This window comes from Macrotis lagotis, chromosome 1 (assembly GCF_037893015.1).
Source record: "Macrotis lagotis isolate mMagLag1 chromosome 1, bilby.v1.9.chrom.fasta, whole genome shotgun sequence".
Taxonomy (NCBI): domain Eukaryota; kingdom Metazoa; phylum Chordata; class Mammalia; order Peramelemorphia; family Peramelidae; genus Macrotis; species Macrotis lagotis.
In genome coordinates, this window is record NC_133658.1 from 110,698,706 (window position 1) to 110,719,237 (window position 20,532).

General features: G+C 33.1%; 1 protein-coding gene across 4 annotated transcripts in view; it reads right to left on the reverse strand.

Moving 5' to 3' along the window:
* Nucleotides 1–637: 637 nt before the first annotated feature.
* Nucleotides 638–20,532, reverse strand: part of EFEMP1 (EGF containing fibulin extracellular matrix protein 1) — a 77,299-nt gene continuing 57,404 nt past the window's right edge. The window contains exons 6-11 of one of the 4 annotated variants that reach the window (XM_074206499.1): nt 18,723–18,842; nt 17,589–17,708; nt 15,004–15,123; nt 8,885–9,008; nt 8,566–8,761; nt 638–4,476 (exon numbers count right to left, since the gene is read on the reverse strand). In XM_074206499.1, coding sequence (XP_074062600.1) covers nt 4,315–4,476; nt 8,566–8,761; nt 8,885–9,008; nt 15,004–15,123; nt 17,589–17,708; nt 18,723–18,842 — 842 coding nt within the window. In that variant the 3' untranslated portion in view covers nt 638–4,314. The remainder of the gene's footprint in view (nt 4,477–8,565; nt 8,762–8,884; nt 9,009–15,003; nt 15,124–17,588; nt 17,709–18,722; nt 18,843–20,532) is intronic. The other 3 variants (XM_074206491.1, XM_074206484.1, XM_074206507.1) reach the window with 3 other exon arrangements.

Below are 20,532 nucleotides of genomic sequence, written 5' to 3' on the forward strand. Positions count from 1 at the left end.
TGGGCTCCATATGCACAACATATGATCAGTCCTGCAGCTGTTCTACATTTTAACAGGATAGTTATTAAGTTAGAGACACATACATGGCTATTCAAAACATAAGCAATTGCTTGGAGTCATGGAAACAAGCTTCAACAATAAACTTGATTTGTGAGGTTTCCAAAGAAAATAATCTCATCATCCTATGTTCAGGTGGTCTTGGGGTATTGGATGAACTTTCTTTCTATTTCCATATTTTTGGTTTGCTGAAACATTTATCCCCTAAAGGCACTGTAGAAGAGAAGTTAGCACTATTGCTTTTTTTCCCTTCATCTACAGCTTTCATTTAACACATTGTGAAAGAAATAACAGATACATTGGGATTCTGCAATAGAAAATTACTGTATTCCTGTCTTCTCAGTCAAAGGCTCTATGCAATGGCAGACTTCAAAGGTCCACATCATGTACTTAAAGTCTTTTCCAATATTAGTGGATAGTGTATATATATATATATATATACATATATATATATATATATATACATACATATCAGTACACAATATGATACTGTGAGATGAAGTGCTAATACAAAAATTTATATTTTCATATATATTCTCATAACTCACATTATCATAACTTTTTTTCCTAGAGTGGGCCATAAGAATATTGTTATCTCCACTTATAGGAGAGATAAATCAAAAGCCATAGGAAATCTTGACCAAGTTCATTGAGATGGTGGTACAATGAAGACTAATACTTCTATACTTTTTAACATTATCAAACATCAAGTAGATTGTGACTCATATTGAACTTATGTTCAAATGAACTAGAATTCTACATTGTTATCTTTTACCCTTATACAATTCAGCCATGTTGGTTATATATATATGCATAGGATGTGTGTGTGAGTTTGTGTGTGTGTGTGTGTGTGTGTGTGTGTAATTCTTTCATGGCCAATGCATCCAAAATCATAGTAGGAGTCATCTTCTCATAGACCACACTGTTCTCCTCCAAGACTTGGCCCCAAACAGATTTATCCTCATGTTAACTGCAGTGAAAAGGAACTACATACTATAAGAGAAATTGTCATTCAAAGTAAAAGTTGCTTTTGAGGCATGAAGACACCATATTGAGAGAACATAGTACCCATCATTATTCACATGAACTATAAAGTGTGCCTTTAGACCAATTTTACCACACTATTTCCTTTTATGTAATAATAATGCAGTTGAAATATTCACCACACTATACCCCACTCTACATTTTTTCCTTCAACAAGCTATGGTTTCCTTCACTAATTTTTTCCCTCCATTTATCCTGTGCATTATACTCCCTTGGTTGACAACTACCTGAATCATTCAGGGGCTATCATGGTTAATTTACAGTACATTCTATTGGTATAGAAAAAAAAGTGGTATAAAAACTGGGTCTCCAACTACCGACTACTAGCATCCCTGGGAGGAGGACTTAGGAATAGGAATCTGAAACTTATATGCCAATAGATCTTGGAAATTCAGTGGCAAGGTCATAATATAATCATAAATGAGTACATTGTAGATAAGTGCTAAGCACACAACTTGTGGGCTACATGTGGCTCACAACACTTTTGAATGTGGCCTGAACTAGATGAAAATGTAATTGGGAACAAATAAATATACAATAAAACCTAGATAATATTGCATTTTAAAGCAAGCCAATATGTGACTTTTAAGGATATATGGTTTAATCAGTTCCAATTCTACTTCTGCATTAGATGATCTATAAAGTATTTTCCATCTATAATATTCTAGGTCCTATGAAGAATTACAGCCCTGAGAAAAAGAAGAGAGGAAAATGTGTCTATCTCAGGTTTTATGGGAGTCTTCCAATGCTATCCTATCAAATCACAGAGCGTTCCTTTCCACTCCATGTTGAGACTCGGTTTTGAAAGTAGTTCAGTTCCCTTTCTATTCAATTATGGATCTAGTTCAAATTGATCTTTTGAGAAACTTTTATTCAATTAGATATTAGAAGAAAACCTCTTTCATTGTTTGAACCTAGCCCTGCATGACTGGGAAACTGGACCGCCTCTATCTGCTGTTTAGAGATCCTTAACCAAAGACTTAGGTTATGTTGACCAGAAAGTCAGTCAGCTCCAAAGAGTGATGCAAGGAGTCTTCTCACAATTGTTTATCTCAAGCAGCTAATGTGTCTTATCTGAAAATTGGCTCTGTACTGAACAATCAGTTATTGTTTCCATGTACCTTTATTCACAGACACTTGGAGTGGAGGGTATAGGACACTTCTTTTTCTGAATTCAGGGAATTAAAATCTGTTCACTCTCCCCCTCCCAAGTTGTAAAGTCCTTAATCTTTCTTCTAATTATAAGTCAGACTCTACCTAATATTATATTGTTTCCTTTAAATTAATTGACCTTATTTGATAATTGTTTTTAATGTATAAAAATCTGTTTCCCCCTGAATTAAGGATCTAGCCCTAAACTGAGGAAATGACCTGGTCCTGATATGTTAGGCAATTAGTATGCATTGCTTAATAAATTAAGATAGAATCTTTGTTTCCTTAGTGTTTTCATCTTTTAATTGCCACACTTTCTAAAGGGAAAGGTAATATCTGGGCTCATATATGATGTTGATATTAACTACAAACAACAGTCATAGCTCAAGTTATATGAGAAAAATCAACCTTTTGCCAATTCCTATTTCTCGATTATAGAGAATTTTTTTTCAACCCTGTGGCAACTAATCTGGGTTTTGACTTTTATTGTAAACTCCTATTTTTTTCTTTAAACCTTTGGATTTGGTTCACAGGCAAAACTATAGACTTTGCATTGACTAGTACAATATTGGTTTTTTTTTTTTCTTTCTGGAATTGGAGCAAACTCACAAAGGGTTACTCTCAGTTGAGTCTATCCTGTTAATTGATCTTATCTATCAGAACCTGCTAACTTAGCTCCCATAAGGGGCACAGATTTGGAATAATCTTTTTTTCCCCCCAAAACCAGAATTGTATAGGCTCTCATAATCTCACATAGGCTAGAGACTAGATGATGCATTATAGGAATTATATTTATTTTTATAAAAATATATTTGTACATTAAAGTAAAAACTGTTACATTTGAGACAAAGAAAAGGACACTAAAGCTTTTCCAGTGATGTAAATAGAAAGGGAATTTGATATTGTTCTCTTGAATGTCAGTTCTAAGCCCCTCCCTAATCTGAACATAAGGAATAAAATCTCAAGTCTTATACACTAGCCCATTCCTGTTTTTTTTTTTGTGTGTGAACTTGTCATATACAAATTGCAAGCTATATTTCAAAGACAATAAACATCTAGAATTGGAATTCTATCCAGGAAGCCAAATCCCTTCAGAAAAGAATTCTGAAAAATTGCATTTTATCTTTATTTTGTTTTATGTCACATGTCACTCTGATGCCAGAGGAAGCTCTCCTTTCCTTGAGACTCCATTCAGATCAGTGACATCAGATATGCCACAGGAATAGTAATAGTCATGATTTTCTTATACAGAAAAAGAACACTGAAAATACTTTTCAACACTATAATTTTCTATTAAAAGTTTCATGCACCGTTAGAAAAAATTTATAGTGCCTGGCATATAATGGGTGCATAATAAATGTTTATTGAATGAAAGAATGAATAATCACAGACCATATTTTTTAAAAGGAAAATTAGTATGGCCCTTTGAAATGAACATCATCATATTATAATCAAGGCTTCAATACAATCTCTCCTCTGCCATGTAATAAATAGCCACCTCTAAGCCAGATGTGAAAAACAACACACGTATAAGATAGGTCTTCATTTTCTAAAGAAATAGATTTTTTATTGGCCTTTTCTCTTTCTTACAAGGCAGTTAAAAAAAGAAATACATTTAACCTATTAGATAATTTTTCACTTGTGTGTTACTTAATAGTAAAATTTTGTTTCCTTTATGTGATTGTCAGTAGAATTGTATTAAAATTGTTTTAAAACCATTATAAGTATTATGTATTATCTTTTCCTTTGTCTTATTGTGTTAGGAAAAACAAACCAACCCTGAAATTTCACAGGATAGTATATGCATAGATCTCTTGAACTAGACCTGTTTTAGTGGATTAATGTCTAATTCAGATACAGTAATAAAGGCTAACATTGAATCTTGACAGTATGTGACAATGCCCATTTATAAACACGGTGCTATTTTTTTTGAATTATAGGTGAGTGTACAGATTACAGATGCAGGCGTACTAGATATGTCTATAAATAAAACATTAAGTGCTTTAAGAATACAATATTCTTTGGCTGATTTACGTGCCTATGGTGGTTTCTGATGAATGATTAAAATGAATATGGCCCTACTATGATTGTTAGTCTTAACAATGAGCTGGTTCGGAAGGTTCCTAGGCTGTTGACTGTCAACATCTCGAGATCTACAATATATTCTCTTGGTCCAGATAGTGACTTCACTAGCACGAGCATTGCACTTATGGCACTTGTTTGCTGAAATTAGAAAAAAAAAAAGAGGTAGTAAGAAGTTTTTCTAGGTCTTTTCTCATTAGGATCTATAGTTCTTTAAAGAGCTATGGGAAAAACCTGAAAGGAAGGCATCAGCTTTTTGCTTCCTCACTCTGTTCCAATGCAGCTTGACTCTTTGTAAAATTCACCTTATTCCTTGTTCACCTCCAATCCTTGTTACCTTTTTTTTAAGGTTTTTGCAAGGAAATGGGGTTAAGTAGCTTTCCCAGGGCCACACAGCCAGGTAATTATTAAACGTCTGAGGTCGGATTTGAACTCAGGTACTCCTGACTCCAGGGCTGGTGCTGTATCCACTGCACCACCTAGTCCTTCATTTTTGACAAAGACCTTACACTTTTTGAATTACATACTAGTTGAGTGACCCTAGGCAAACACTTAACCTTGTTTGCCTCAGGTTCCACATCTCTAAAATGAGCTGGAGAAAGAAATGGCAAACCACTCCAGCAACTTTATCAAGAAAACTCCAAATGGGTTCATGAAAGTTCATGGGGTAGGAATACACTGACCCCATTTTGGTGGAGGGGAAGTGTGGACTGGATGAGAAGGATGGTGAAAAAGTTTGAGAACTGCCTTGGGAATTATCAACCATTTGTGGTTATGTCATTTAAAAGTATTTAACATACTCTTCAGATAGTGTTCAATGCCATAATACTAGTCTACATCTGAATGTTTTATTTCTATATTTAAATTAGTTATGCTCTCATATATTTTAAAGATGATAAATAATAAAATTACAGTCATATAATATGAAAATGATTGTTTCAACTAATTGAGAAATTTCGAGTTCATGAGTAAGTTCTAAAGTTGGTAAATTTTCAAACGTTAATGCTTCCCAAGTGTGGGAATTCAGTTAATATCTATAACTATAATAAATATATACAATTAATTTAAATGTTTAATCTTCAGTGATTTGCTTGTTTGCCTGTGTTAATAAACATATTAAAAATACCGAACAATCATTTTTATGTTGAAGGGAGAGTATCATGGCCTTGTATTCTTATAGCATATTATGAATTTGTAAAATTAAACAATTTAAATCTTTATGTAGTTAAAAAAGACATTTATGGAGAAATCACAATATATTTCTTTAACACTATTGTTAGTTGAATGAAATTTTGCAATGTTTAAGAAAAAGGGCTTGGCCTCTTTTAAAAGTCAGAAACAAACTATTTTCAGATGTTTTTGACAGAGACTGTGAAACAGTAGCAAGACTACAGAAACCGATGATACACAAATGCAAGGTGAATAATTGGAAGGAGGTAGAATGTTCAAGCAAGTTAGGTGGTAAATGTTTGTTGAGTGACATTAATTAAATGGTGAAAATTATTCCCTTCTGACTGAAAAATAAGAAGTCTTATGGCACAGAGCAAGGAGCAGTGACTTTGAAGTGAGAGAACCTGAGTATAAAAATCTTTTTTTCCCTTACTTTCTTTCTTGCAGTAAAGTCACTTAATGTAAACTCCTTGAGTCTCAGTTTCCTCACTTGTAAAGTAAAAATAGTTGAACTAGACTAGGGATTTTGTAACCATTTTTTGTCATTGGCAGCCTAGTGAAGTCAATGAACTACCCATTTCAAAAAAAAAAATATTTTTTAAAATACATAAAATAAGGATAACATAGGAAATAGATTATGTTGAAACAGTGATAAAAGTATTAAAAAAATCAAACAAGCATAGGAGTCCCAGATTAAGAGCCCCTCTATCAGATGGGTATCATGGAGATCATGGGAGTCACTCTATAGCATTTTACCTGTCTTTTTTTTTATTTTTTGCAAGGTAATTCAAAGGACAAATAAGACTAGAGAAGAGTATGAATGCATGCTTAATGCCAGTTGACAGTGCAAGAAGATGAAGGTTGAAGGAAACATTTGTAGTGACTTTTCACATAAACTTGTGCTGAAGCTTAGAAGAAATGGAGTGATAGTATCTTAAAAAAGATTTTCTTATACAATGTTCCTTCAGCAAGTATGTATCATCTGAGTACAAAGCATTGTGTTAAACATTGTGAGGGATACAAAAACATTATCCATGCCCACAAAGAAAAATTTTAATATTTGGTGACTAATGTTTGTGATAATTTTAATCAGAATTTATTTGATAGAAAAATGGGAATAGGCTGGCATCAAGTGATACTGTGGAAAGGTCAAGTGATTAGCCTCTTTGGTCACTGTTCATTTGATTAAGATTACTCAAATTAAAGTCATTGTACAGATCAAAATTCAGTGTATTTCTCACCTTCTCCAGGAAGCTTTCTTTGACTAACTGCAGCAGTTCACACTGTTCTTTTTTTCCCAAAATTTTTGTTTTCTATTGTCAGTATTAATTGGCTTGGTACAAAACTGTCCTATGTTTTTTAAAATTTGTTAATTTTGTCTAATTATAAATTCTCTGAGGGCAAGAATACATTTACTATTTCTTCTTCATTCTGCAATACAACCAGCATTGGGTGGATGAGTAGGACACAGTAGTTACTAAATAAGTAGGTCTTAATCTTTGATACTTAAGGGTTAAACTTTTGCACAAGTGAAAAATTCACTGGGAGAAACTTTGTAGCAATTGTTATGGCTAATTTTTGAGTTATGGAATATGAAACAACTGTGGTTTTTATCACTTATTACTATGGGCCATCATATTCTTACAGGCTTTTAAAAATTCTTTTTGAATCAAATAATAAAAAAATAACTAAAATTTAGAACCCTGAAGTTGTCAGTGCTTTATCTCATTTATGAAAGGGAAGATTTATTATTTTCATTTGGAAAAGTATTTAGTTTTTAAATAAGCAAGCTGTGGTATTTATATTTAAATATACCATATCAATAGCAAAAAATAAGGGATTTAGTTAATTATTAAGGAGTACCCTAAAACAAACTATATTCAGCTCTCAAAGAGTACATATAGAAAAGAGTTCATAGAAAAGAACAGATTGAACTGTGCTCCATTTTTAACTGCTTGTTAGTTGTCCCAGGAATATCTTTTTCACATCTTAAATTATGCTTACTTTAAACTTCAAAATTAATTTTTCAAAAGGAAGATTTTGAGATGTTTCTATTCAACTGCTGTGAACTATCATAGTTATTTATATTATTCAATATTATCAATTTAGCATTATCTGAGGAAGTAAAAATTACTCTAATAAATTTTATGTGTGGCACTTTAGACTTTAGACTTTAATTATTGAATGAAACCATGCTCCCTTATAGGTAAACAAAGAGAGTGGCAAATTATAAGGTCAAAGTTATAGATGACCAATTTTTTCTTTTTAAAAGTCAGTTATAAGAAATTAATCATTTCTAGCTCACTGGCAAAGAAATACACAGAACCATGTAAACATGAAAACATTTAAAAATGTGCAAACCCTACCACAAACATAATTTTCCCCAGTTTATTTTTCCTTTTCTTTAAATGAAACTTTGACTTTAAAGTTGATTAAGAATAATCTATTCCTAAAGGGATTTTTGAGAAAGTTTTAACTTCATGAATAAGGTTATTTTAGAATGAAATTGCCCCTACCAACTTATAACTGCTCTATGAAGGGTGTTGATCCCATTTTAACATGTGCCAGATTTAATACCAAAAATAAACTCACTGAAATTATATAGACTAGCACGGGGGGAGACTGGAAACAGTGAAACCAACTGTAATAGGAGGCTACTGCAGTAATCCAGTCATGATGTGTTAAGTGGCTGAACTCAAGTGATGACAGTTGTAAAGAAAGTAGATCTGAGAGATTCTCTGAGAAAGGGTTCAGTGACAGACGAGAGTAGGGAGGGAAAATGACTTTAAGGGCAGCTTGCAATGATTGAGAATGGTGAGAGTACCAGTGACAAAAAAGTTACATTTAGGAAGGAGAACATTTCTCAACTCATTTAGGGATCCAGTGTGTGCATTGAATTGTATGTGAAAAATGAAAAAGAAAATCATGAGATTAAAAAAGAAATTTTTAATAATTAGTTTTCTACTTTTGTTTAAGACTGACTGGAAATGCCCAACTTAGTGTGGTGCACTTGCATCATATACCCTTCTTCAAAGCTGAGACTTAATGTAAAATACTTACTCGTAAGTAGAACTCTCCATTTTCGTTTCCAGATTTAATCCTGAAAGTGTTAATAGTGTTGGCATAAATGGTAGTGGCCTGGATTTGGAAAATATCTGATGGCACAGACCTATCTGATCGGATACTCATATACTTATAGACTATAGATTGAGGAAGCTCTCGGCACACGGCATTTGATACAGGGCAGACACAACGACTGTTAAAAAAAAAAACCCAAAAAAAGCATTAAAAATAAACATATTCATGAAGAAGCTCGTTGTTTTGTCTTTCTGAGTTGTGAATTATGCCCATCTTGGAGAAAGATTTAACTTTTTCTTACTTCTCTGATGTTAGGATGTAAGGATCTGGGCAAGGGTTTCGTGGATAACAGCGGAATCCACCATGGTAATTCCAACACATTTCCTCTTCCCGGCATTCATTTGCTGTCTCACACTCATTTATATCTAGAGATGATAGGTCAGAATAATTTTTATATGCAAATAAAGGTATATACATGTCAAATACTGATTTTACAAGGAAGGAACTTTTTTTAAAGAATGGAGATGATATAACTCTTAAAAATTTATAAAAGCATTTTGTTTCAGTGTCACAGTAATTGCTCACAATTTCCCTCATGACAAAGAAAAATAATTAAGCAAAAGTATTAGATTTAATAAGGATATTTGATAACATACATGGTAATACGATAGTTCCCTTTCTTCACTATTTCTTTTCTGAGACTTTCCTAGTTTTTCAGTTATTTTGAACTCTACTTCCTTTCAGTGAAAATTTCATATACATTGTTGTAGTCCATATGTGTATTGTTCTCTTTGTTCTCTTCTTTTCCCCACATTTACCCGAAGCACTCAAAATTCATTTTTTCTTACTGAAAAAAGAATATTCCCTTATAGTCACATATCATAATTTTTTCCAGCCATCCCCAGATGTAGAAGTACTTTGTTTACTATTACACAGAGACCTGCTATGAATATCTCGGAATATACTGGTGTTTAATTGTCTGACTTATTTTCCTAAAGGGTATATGCTTGATTGTGGCAATCCTAGGTCAAAGGGTATAGATAGGTGAGGGCAATTTTCCTCAAATAGATTTAAAATAATATGTAGAATTGTTGGATCATTTCTCAACTCTATCAATAGTGCCTAGGTATACTTTTATTTCTATAACTCTTCAAAATTGACTATTTCCAACTTTTACCGTTTTTATTTTCCACTATAATAAGGTAAAAACTCAGAGTTGTTCTAATTATCATTTACCTTACTATTAATGATTTAGAATAAGTTTTGGAATGGTCATGTATAATTAGCAATTCTTGTGGAAACTTCCCATCTTTGTTTCTCTTCTAATTTTGTCTTTCTTGATTTTTGTTAATAAAAAAACTTTAAAATTTCATGTATTCAAAACTACCTGTCTTACCTTTTATTTGTTTGAGAATTCTTTCCCTGCCATAGCTAAGAAATATTTCTGTTGTTCTTTTTAAATGGTGTGACCTTTAATATTGTTTACCTATTTTGAACTCAATGCGGTAAAATGATATAATATATTTATCTAAACCAAATTTCTACTAAATTTCTTTCCAGTGTTCCCATCATTTTTGTCAAAAAGGGATTACTTCTTTTATGTAACTGCTTTTGATTACATGTTCTTGCCTATCTAGTCTATTCCTCAGATCTACTTTTCTGTTTTTTTAACCAGTGCCAAAAAATTTGTTTACTATTACTATTAAAAAAAAACTTGAAATCTAATGGTAAGCTCCTTTCTGCATTAATTTTTCTCATCATTACTTTTAAGATTTTAGAGTTTTTGTTCTTTCAAATGAATTTTGTTATTTTTTCTAATTCTAAAAAGTATTATCTTGATAATATGATGGGAAAAACATTAAATGTGTACGTTAATTTAAAAAACATTGCTATTTTTATTATATTGGTATTGCTCCACCATGAGTAGTGAACCTCTGTAATTATTTGTTTCCCCTTATTTTTTGAGTGTTTTATGTTGTATAAATCTTGAGTGTCTTGTAGTTTTACTACCATATATTTTATTTATTTTGTAGTTAATTTAAATAAATTTCTCATTGTTTTTTCTTTTCTTTTTTAGGCTAGTACTTTATGGAAATGTTGGTGATTGCAATAGTCTTTTTTGCTATTTGGGTTTTTCTTATCTTTTTTTTTTTGTTTTGTTGACATGGGTTTTTCTTTAAGAAATTCTACCATGTCATGTTCAAATAGGGAATTATTTTTCTTCTCTTTGCTGATATTTATGCCTTTGATTTTATTCCATTATCTTATAGCCACAGCTAGTATTTTGATAATTACATTGATTAATAATGGTGAGAGGAGGTAACTTTGGTTTACCCAGTTATACTGGGAAATCTTCTAGTGTTTACTACAACCAATGCTAGATCTTGGTTTTTAAATATATGCATTTAAATCACATTTGAGTAGGCTCCCATTCATTCATCTGCTTTTTAGTTTTGTATTTTTTCTTTAACATAATAAATACTATATTTTATCAAAGCTTTTAAAATCTTTATTGAAATAATTGTGTTTTTTGTTATCTTTATATGTTTGATTATTTCTAATTTTGTATGATTCTTGCATTTCTAGAATTCAAATTGGCTATTATGAATTATTTTCTAGATAAATTCCATCATCTCTTAGGTAAGATTTTATTTATATTTTTACTTTAGTATTTATTAGCAAGATTGGACTATATTTCTCTTTTGACTTTTACTTATTTAGATTTTAGCACTATATTTTATCATTAAAAAGATTCTGAAAGCATTTGAGGGCACTTTTTGTTGAAGAGGCATTAATTGCTCTTTAAATGTTTGATATAATTCATTTATAAATCCATCTGTCCCAGTGATTTTTTATTTCCTTTGATAATTCATTTGTGGCTTGTTCAACTTCTAATGTTGGATTGTTTAATGTTTCAATACATTTTTTTTCTAGTTTGAGTATTTTATATTTTTTGTTAGATTTCACCAGTTTCTTTGAAATTCTCAGTTTTGGCCATGTATAACTATGGTGTTTTCTCATAATTCTTTTTGTTTCCTCTTATCTTGCATTTTGAAGTTTTTACTCATTCTACTATCTTTCCAGAATTTTTTCCAGGACTATTTTGATTTTTTTGGGGGAAAGTTTTTTGGAATCTTTGTGATCATAATAAAGCAGGTAGATGGTGTGGGATAGAGGACTTGGAGTCAGGAAAAAAATGAATTCAAATCCGGCTTCAGTTGGGCAAGTCATTTAACCTTATTTTCCTCAACTGTAAAGAAGGAGGATTAGAATTAATTCCTAGAACTGTTGTAAAAATCAAATGAGATAATATTTATAAAGCACTTAGTACAGTATCTGGCAATTATTAGACAACTTTAAATAGATATTATATATAAATATATGATAAACATAATATATTTTAATATACACAAATAATATAAATAAATATTATTATGGTTTATATAGTGCTTCAAACTTTACAAGTATTTTAAAAATATTATTTCATTTGATCTTCACGACAATTCTGGGAGAAGTTGAAGCAAATAGAGATTTAGTTAGGTGCCCTAGGTCATATAACTAATTAGTGTCTGAGATAGAATTGGACTTTAGGTTTTCATGATTCCATGTCCTGGGATCCAATCACTATGCTACCAGCTGCTGAGATTACATCATTATTGTCATGATTACTGAAAGGATAATAGTCAGACCATTTCAAAGATAGGTATCTGTCTTCCTTTTAAAAGCTATTAGGGGGCAGCTAGGTGGCACAGAGAATAGAGTACTGGCCCTGAAGTCAGGAGTACCTGGGTTCAAATCTGGCCTCAGACATTTAATAATTACCCAGATGTATGGCCTTGGGCAAGCCACTTAACGCCGTTTGCCTTGTAAAAACGAACACCTTAAAAAAAACTACTAGGAACAGATTTTTTTTTTCCTTAATGTAATGTATTTGTGTATCACTTTACCTTTCATCAAAATGCTTTTATGTTTATATGTTCTTTGAATCTCACAATAATCTAGTGAGGTAGAATAGGGCTAGGTATTAACATCTAATGTTGATATAGAAGGGTTACATGACTTGTACAAGGTCCCAAATTAGTGATTGAGCCAAGATTATTCCTTGGTGACCAATGTTTCCACTATGTCATAATAAATGGTACCCACATGAATGTCTTCCATGTTTCATTTTATTAAAAAAATTAATGCAAAGAATAAACATTGAGTCTCTGACTTTTATTTAATAATCTAAAACTCTAGAAAAACCTAAAATCATATAATTTTTAAGATCCAATGATTAAGAAATTATAAACTCAATGGGGCTAATAATAGAAATCTTAGATTCTACCAGAATAAATTTCATCAGACTTTACCCCTTAATATTTTTTTGGTTATTTTTTTAGAAGTATAAAGGTACCATTTGTTCTCTAGTTCTACCAAAAGCCAAGAGCAGTTTGTTAATTAAAGGTTAGGAACTGCTAAAAGAACCTTTATGCTTCAGTTTCATTCATGACTTCCAGTAAGGTGAATTTATATTTAACTCCTTTATCTATCTAGATGGATTTTAAAAGATTGTTTTTGTTTTATCAGTTCTTAGGTGGTACATGATTTCTATGGTTTATGAAAAGTCTAGTACTTGGAGTAAGGGTGCTTATATGAATACTTAAAGAATTTAAGGTAAAAGGTCTTTTTTATAACTTTAAAGAACTAAGCATCATTTAAAAATGGTACCCTGGGGGGCAGCTAGGTGGCGTAATGGATAAAGCACCAGTCCTGGAGTCAGGAGTACCTGGGTTCAGATCTGGTCTCAGACACTTAATAATTACCTAGCTGTGTGGCTTTGGGCAAGCCACTTAACCCCGTTTGCCTTGCAAAAAAAAAACCAAACTAAAAAAAAATGGTACCCTGGTAATTATGCTCTCTTTACAAATTGGGCTATAGGTAAAGAAAAGTATGCAGGGTGAAATTAGATTGCAGTCCCTCACATTTAATGCTTAATAAATTTATTTTGGCATAGTCCAAGGTAAATTCAATTCATTTCAATTAACATTTATTAAAAGCCTAATATGTTAAAGGTTCTATGCTAGGTCATATTAAAAGCTAGTATTTATATAATATCTTCTAATTGCAAGAGAATGTATTAAGCACCTTATTTATCATCTCAAATTGGGCCAGATATTACACATTTGGTCCTCATGACAACTCTGGAACATAGATACTATTATTATTTTACAGTTGAGGAAACAGAGGCAGACAGAGGCTAAGTGACTTGCCTAGAGTCACACAATAAGTAGTTGAATTGAAGATGAGACTGAACTGAGTTCAGGTCTTCCTGACTCCAGATCCAGCTCTCTATCTGCTGTACCACTTTGCTGTCTCTATTTGGATCATGAGGATAGAAAGACAAAATGGAAAATAGTCTCTGCCCTTAAGGGAATAACATTACTTCCAAGCCTATTTTTGATAAGAAGGCTTTTATTAAGTATCTATTATATGATTGTCACTATTCTAAGCCCAGAGGCAAAAATAAAGCCCTCAAAGAGTCCACTGTGATGAGAGAGACAAGGTGCAAATAAATATTACTGAGTTCATCCAAATCCTACTTTCAAGAAAGGATCAAATATCACTGAATATGCATTTAATATATCCATTTTGAGCTTTATTGCTTATGACCTTGTTTCCACATTAGTGGATTTTGACTCCCACATTAATAAAAATTTACATTTCATAGAGTAGGTGAGAGAGGCATAATTTTGGCAAAAAGAGTTTTTTCCTGAATCTTTGAAGTTATACTACTTATGGGGTTTCTTGTTGCTTTTAGGCATAAATTTTAATATTCTTATTCTTAAGTGTAACACACAGAGATTGAGATTAATAGGATTTTTTTTTCTCCAAAGAACTCAAACTATGAACAGGCAGACAGCAAGTTTTATGACAAAAGAAATCCTATTTTCCCAGTACCTATGTGACTTTCTAATTTAGAACCTTGATAATCTTAAAACAATTTATGTAACTTCCAAAAGAACCCAAATTATTTACTTGAACATCAGACAGTGAGAGAATCAAGCTCATTGTAGAATTTTCTTTTCCTGGAGTATTGGAAACTTATTGATCACACATAGTACAACAAAGTTCTGTAATGCTGAGATTTGTATTTCAAAAAAAAGTTCCATCCATGAAAACCTAAGTGAACTAGGAAAAAAACTGGTTCCAATATCTTAAGAAAAGTTAATGTTTTAAATCATTTGTGAATTAGGCAAGGAGCTTTGTTCTGATTGCTCTCTTGCTGAATGATAGAGGAAAGAGTTTGACATGAGCTAGCATAGAGAAATGAAGATCAGCAGTGGAAAATTCAGCAATTTTTTTTCTTCTAACCTTCCCCCCATGTGAAATTCACAGCTAATGCCAAATATTTGAAAGTACTGAGATAAGGGATCTTACCTTGACAGGTTCTACTCCCAATGACCTGGTATCCATCAGGACACACGCAGGAGAATTTTCCAGGTTCGTTGACACATTGATATTGGCAAAGGTAGCTTGAAGTTCTGCATTCATCAATATCTATAGAAGAGAACAAGAACTAATTCCATTCAACAAATTCACTGCAATCAGTCAAAACATCCACTATGTATCAATGTTAAGTGCTGGAGTATAAATACAAAAAAATTAAATAATCCCTTAAGAGCTTACATTCTAAAGTGAAAACAGGGAGGATATTCCCTGTTATTGAGTTCCATGTGTCAAAGACAACTAATCAGAAATGAAAAAGAGATTTATTTATTATATAGATATTAGGCTATAGATAATAATATTAGATAATATATAGATAATAATAATTAGGTTATAGATAATAAGTTAACATTTATGTAGTCAGGTATTATATAAGCACTTGATAGTTTTTTTTATTGGATTCATACAACAGCCCAGATATATAGGTGCAATTATTACTGGCAATTTTACATTTGAGAAAACTGAAAAAAAAGTAGAGGTTAAGTGATCTTTTCTAGGGTCAACCAACTAATAAATTTCTGAGGTTGAATTTGGACTCAAATTTTTCCTGACTTTAGGTTCATCAATCTATCTACTTTTCCACCTAGTTACTTATTCCTAGGTATTCTCTGAAGTCCACACTGGCTCTAAGATTATATAATATTAAAAAAATAAACATGTATAATTAAAAATACAATTCTAATATTATGAGGTGCCTGCTGAATGCAAGAATATTGTGTTTTTTGTTGGAGAAGGAACAAAGTTTAGATAGGACACACTCATTGCCCTCATGCAGCTTAGTAGGGGAATAAGACAAAGTCTGGCTACTTATACTGAGGGCTAATTTCAATATATTTGTAGATATATTTATATTTCATAATGGGTGATAGAATGAAAATAAACATATCAACCTTTAAGTCACAAACAGAATTATAATATGAAAAAGTCAAGTTTTAACAAAAGTTAACAATATTAACTGATCTTCAGGGCATGAAGTTAATTGGATAGAATCTTTTTTGGGGGATGAGGTAGTTTCTAATCCAGACTGAATGAACTAGTTAATAAATTATAAGTATTTCCCTTGTTGTTGAGTAGGCAGTCTTAAGGCATACTTTAAAAAATTAAACTCAGAAATTGAGTGAATTTGCCATAAAGATGATCTGAAGATTAAATAAAAAAAGTCCCAGCCCTGGCAGGGTAGGAAGGCCTGGCAGGATTGGGGAAATGGCATGCTCAAGCCTGGAGGCAAGGAGTGCTTCACATTTCTTTGTGGTGATGTCCCTCTCATTTACTCAGAAGGGGCAATGGCAAGTTCCAAGGAGCAACTCTTTTTTAATCTGAAGTACAGTAGTCATGATGTGGGGCTTTCAGGGTGGGGTATGACCCTCATGGCCCCAAGTGAAACTTGGAGGATCCTTTGGGTGGAAAGGGAAATGAAATGTGGATGATATCACCCTCAGGAAAATCTCATGCTTTTTGAATTATACTTGTGGGACTCTGCACATTCATTCTCTTTAAGGGACAAGCTACTTTTTTCTTCCCATATCAACTAAATAACAAAGAAACAAGGCTTAGTTCAGTATCTCTGTGACTCTGGATTATATAAGATTCTATCTTTGGAAATAGATCACATAGTCTTACTTCTTCCTTTGACAAATGAAGAAACCAAGGCCCTGAAAAATTAAGTCATAGACAGACTGAAAAATGTATTGGATCTGGAATGTTAAGATCCAAATTTGAATTCTTCTAACCACTTTCCTGTGTGTTCTGGGACAACTGCTTCACTTCTCTAGACCTCAGTTTCCTTATGTGAAAAATGAGGTGATTGGACTGGATAGATGACCTATAGGGCACCTTCTCCTCTAAGATACAAGTAGAATTGGCATCAGAACCCTCCAAATCCAGTGTTCTCTTTCATTTGACAGATGCAGGAATTAAGAACCAAGAATTGAAATGACTTGAACATAGTCAAATCACTGAACAAATGGTGGCAGAGATGGAACCATCTTGAACCCTATCTGTTGTTCAAGTGCCTACAGCACATTCTTCTTAAATGAGAGTTAGGTGGCCTGTCATCCATCATAAAACCATAATTTATTTTGACTTCCATTTCCTATTGATAATTCGTATTCTAAGTCTACTTTTGGTTGTTGTTTAGTCATTTCAGTCATGTCTGACTTCACGATCCCACTTAGGGTTTTCTTGGCAAAGATACTGGGATGTTTTGCCATTTCTTTCTCCAGATTATTTTCCAGTGTGGATACTGAGACAAGTTAGGGTAAAGTGACTTGTGAAGGACACACAGCTAGTGTCTGAGGCCAGATTTGAATTCATGGAGATGTGTCTTTTTGACCTTAGGCCCAGCATTCTATCTATTGTACTACCCAACTGCCCCATTTTTATAGCCATATTATATTTGAAATTCAGTGTTGAATTTCTCTGAGCATAAATTCATTTCCCAACAGGTACAGGGGTTCCTCCCCATTCCCTGCCACCTCTACATTGTCACACTTGACATGATCTGAGAAATAACTCACCTTCACAGCTGAGTCTGTCACTGCTTAACTCATATCCCTGGTTACACTGACAGATGAATGAACCAAGGATATTGTAGCATTGCTGAGCACACTGGTTGCTGGCATCACATTCATTGATATCTGAAAGCACAGGTTTCGTATCTTTAAACATAGTTTCTTTCTTTGTACCGGTTGCATCAGTTGATGACAAGTGGCTGATTTCCCTAGCTGAATCCTTTGCCCTGCAGAAGCTCATTGGAGAACATCAATTTAGATTTCATTGCTGCTGGAATAATTTCAGATCAGGGCTTTACATTCCTTTTTAGAAACACTGGAATTATTTTTCGAAGAATGACAGCTATTCTAACGTGTGATGAACCTTTCCAAAAACAATTTAGTGTTGCTATTAAACTGTACATTCCAACATCTTTCTTTTTTCAGGTACAAAATGCCAAGTCTATAAATAATTGATATAAGAAACACACACTGATATGGTCTCTCAGCATGCTGTGGTGAAGATTTATCTGTGCTATTTATTACTTTTTAAATAGGTTCTGTTAAATTCCATTACAATTATAACATGGGCCTTTGAGACCCATACGGAGTTTTGCAATGCTCTGAGGCACTGAAAATATTGTGAAAAGGCATTTTTCCCGTGCTAGATTCTTTCCATGTCATGCCAATCTTAAAATTGTGTGCCGTGACAGTGCATTCTGAAGAGAGAAGCAGCATGTGAGAATTGGAGGTGCTGTCAGTGGAAAGTTTATGTACATGAACTTGCAATAACCCCCAGTCTCCTTGGCACCTCCAACCCTTATTTCACACGCTATTGACTAATTGGTGTGTGTACATCAATCGCTCTGTAGTTTTTTTTTAAATGCATACACAGAGGAGAAATAAAACTGAGAGTAAAAAATTTTCCATTCACATCTTGATATGTTTTGGAAAACAGATTGGTTATTGTCTTCTTTTCAGTCTGAGGATTGCTTAAGGGACTATGATGAAAACCAGTTCACTAAAAAACACCAAACTGGCAATACACCATGCTGTGGTGGGGGAGATACACTTTTATTTATTTGTATATTACATATAGATTTCTATTTTGGAGAACTAAATAAGCTAAAGGGGCATCCCCCTTAAGCTGAGATGACTTACCTACGCAGGTGTAGTTGTTTGCTGCCAGTTGAAAGCCAGCACTGCACTGGCAATAAAAGGAACCTGGGGTGTTCACACATCTTTGCTGGCAGTAAGGAGGGATGCTGCATTCATCTATGTCTAGGATATCACAGAGAAAAATACCATTACTTATTCATCTTGCACAGTGGTTTGTGTTTATGGTCCCAATTTAGAAGGGTGAATTCAAATAAATTTCATGAAGGATTGGAAATTCAAAACCTTTTTTTCTGTATGTGGTACTTGGGGGTACACTTAACATTACCTTGAATACTCTTTGATCTAAACTTCACCATGATATTAGGAAGGTGGGAATATGTCTTTTCCTTCGCCCATCACAAGTTTCTTCTTTTTTCTCCCCTTTTTTTAAAAGCTAGGCACAATGGGGTTAAGTAACTTGCCCAAGGTCAAACAGATAGATAATTATCCTGAGACAGGATTTAACTCCAGGGCTGGTGCTCTATTCATTGTATCACTTAGCTGCCCCATCACAAACTTCTAAGAAGAGTGATGAGTTATTTATGAAAATCAGCTATGAATAGTATCATCTGTAAGCAAAAACTTAAAGAATGCAATGCTTACTTTCAAATATTAGTGTATCATATAGGGGGTTATATCTCAGGAATATCTAAAACATGAGTAATATAAATCAGAAATCAAATTTTGGGGTGATACATTGGAAAATATCCAGGTCCAAGAGTCCAGAAATCTAGATTTTAGGTCCATCACTAAATTTTTCACAAGACACAACAACCTTTCAGTCTCAGTTTCTTCTTCTGTAAAATGGAACAGATAAAATCATGCTTTAGAAAGTAGCACTCCTGTGTCAGACGAGAGTTATTACTCCTTTTAGTTAATGCTGTGATGGTGATCTCTCACCATCCTTACAGGATTTTGGTTCAGAAGTCCTTTCTCTCACACACTTTTCAAACTGACTTCTTATCTGCCTACAAACATAGTCAGATCTTCCTAATTCTAAAAAAAAAATCTTTCCTTTGACCTTTATACACTATTCAGCTATTACCCTATTTCCTCTTACATAGAGAAAATCCTTGGTAAAGTAGCCTACATTACTATCTTCACTTGCTTCATCATAATCTCTTCCCCGAAAACCTCTTGAAATCTGACTTCCATTTCCACTTAACCACTAAAATTTTCTTTCAAGAGGGCATAATGGAGAGAGGATTGAATTTGAATGCAGAAAGACTTGAGACACCAGGTTTTTCTGGTTTTCCCAACTCTATCACTATTCTTTCTTTGTCTCTTTAGCTGTTTTACCTTCCTTATCTGGATCTTTTTAGGTGGGTATTTTTAAAGTTCTATCCTTGGATCTTCTTTATTTCTATAATCTCTCATCTACTCTCCTGGCTTCACATATTACCTTTATGTAGATGGTGTTGAAATATGAACCTTTATTCAAGATCTGTTTATGGAGATCCAGAGTTTCAGTTCAGAATACATGTTTAGTACCTCAGACTTAGATATACAGATCTAAATTTATCTCTCCTCGCAAACCTGCTTTTTCTTCTGTAGTCATTATTTTTTGTCTGTGGTATCAATATGTATAAGTTCTTCCCATCTCTATCCCTCCTCTCATAGCCAATAAATAATCGATTCCCTATTGATTGAATCTGCAATTTCTCTCTATTCCCAATGCTCTACCTGCTCAATGTCACCTGCCTAGATAATTGAAGGAGCCTACTAACAGGTCTTCCTTCTGCTGTTCTCTCTGTCCTTAAGTCAATCTATTTCCATTACTGCCAGACTGATTTTCCTTATGGTTAAGTCTGGT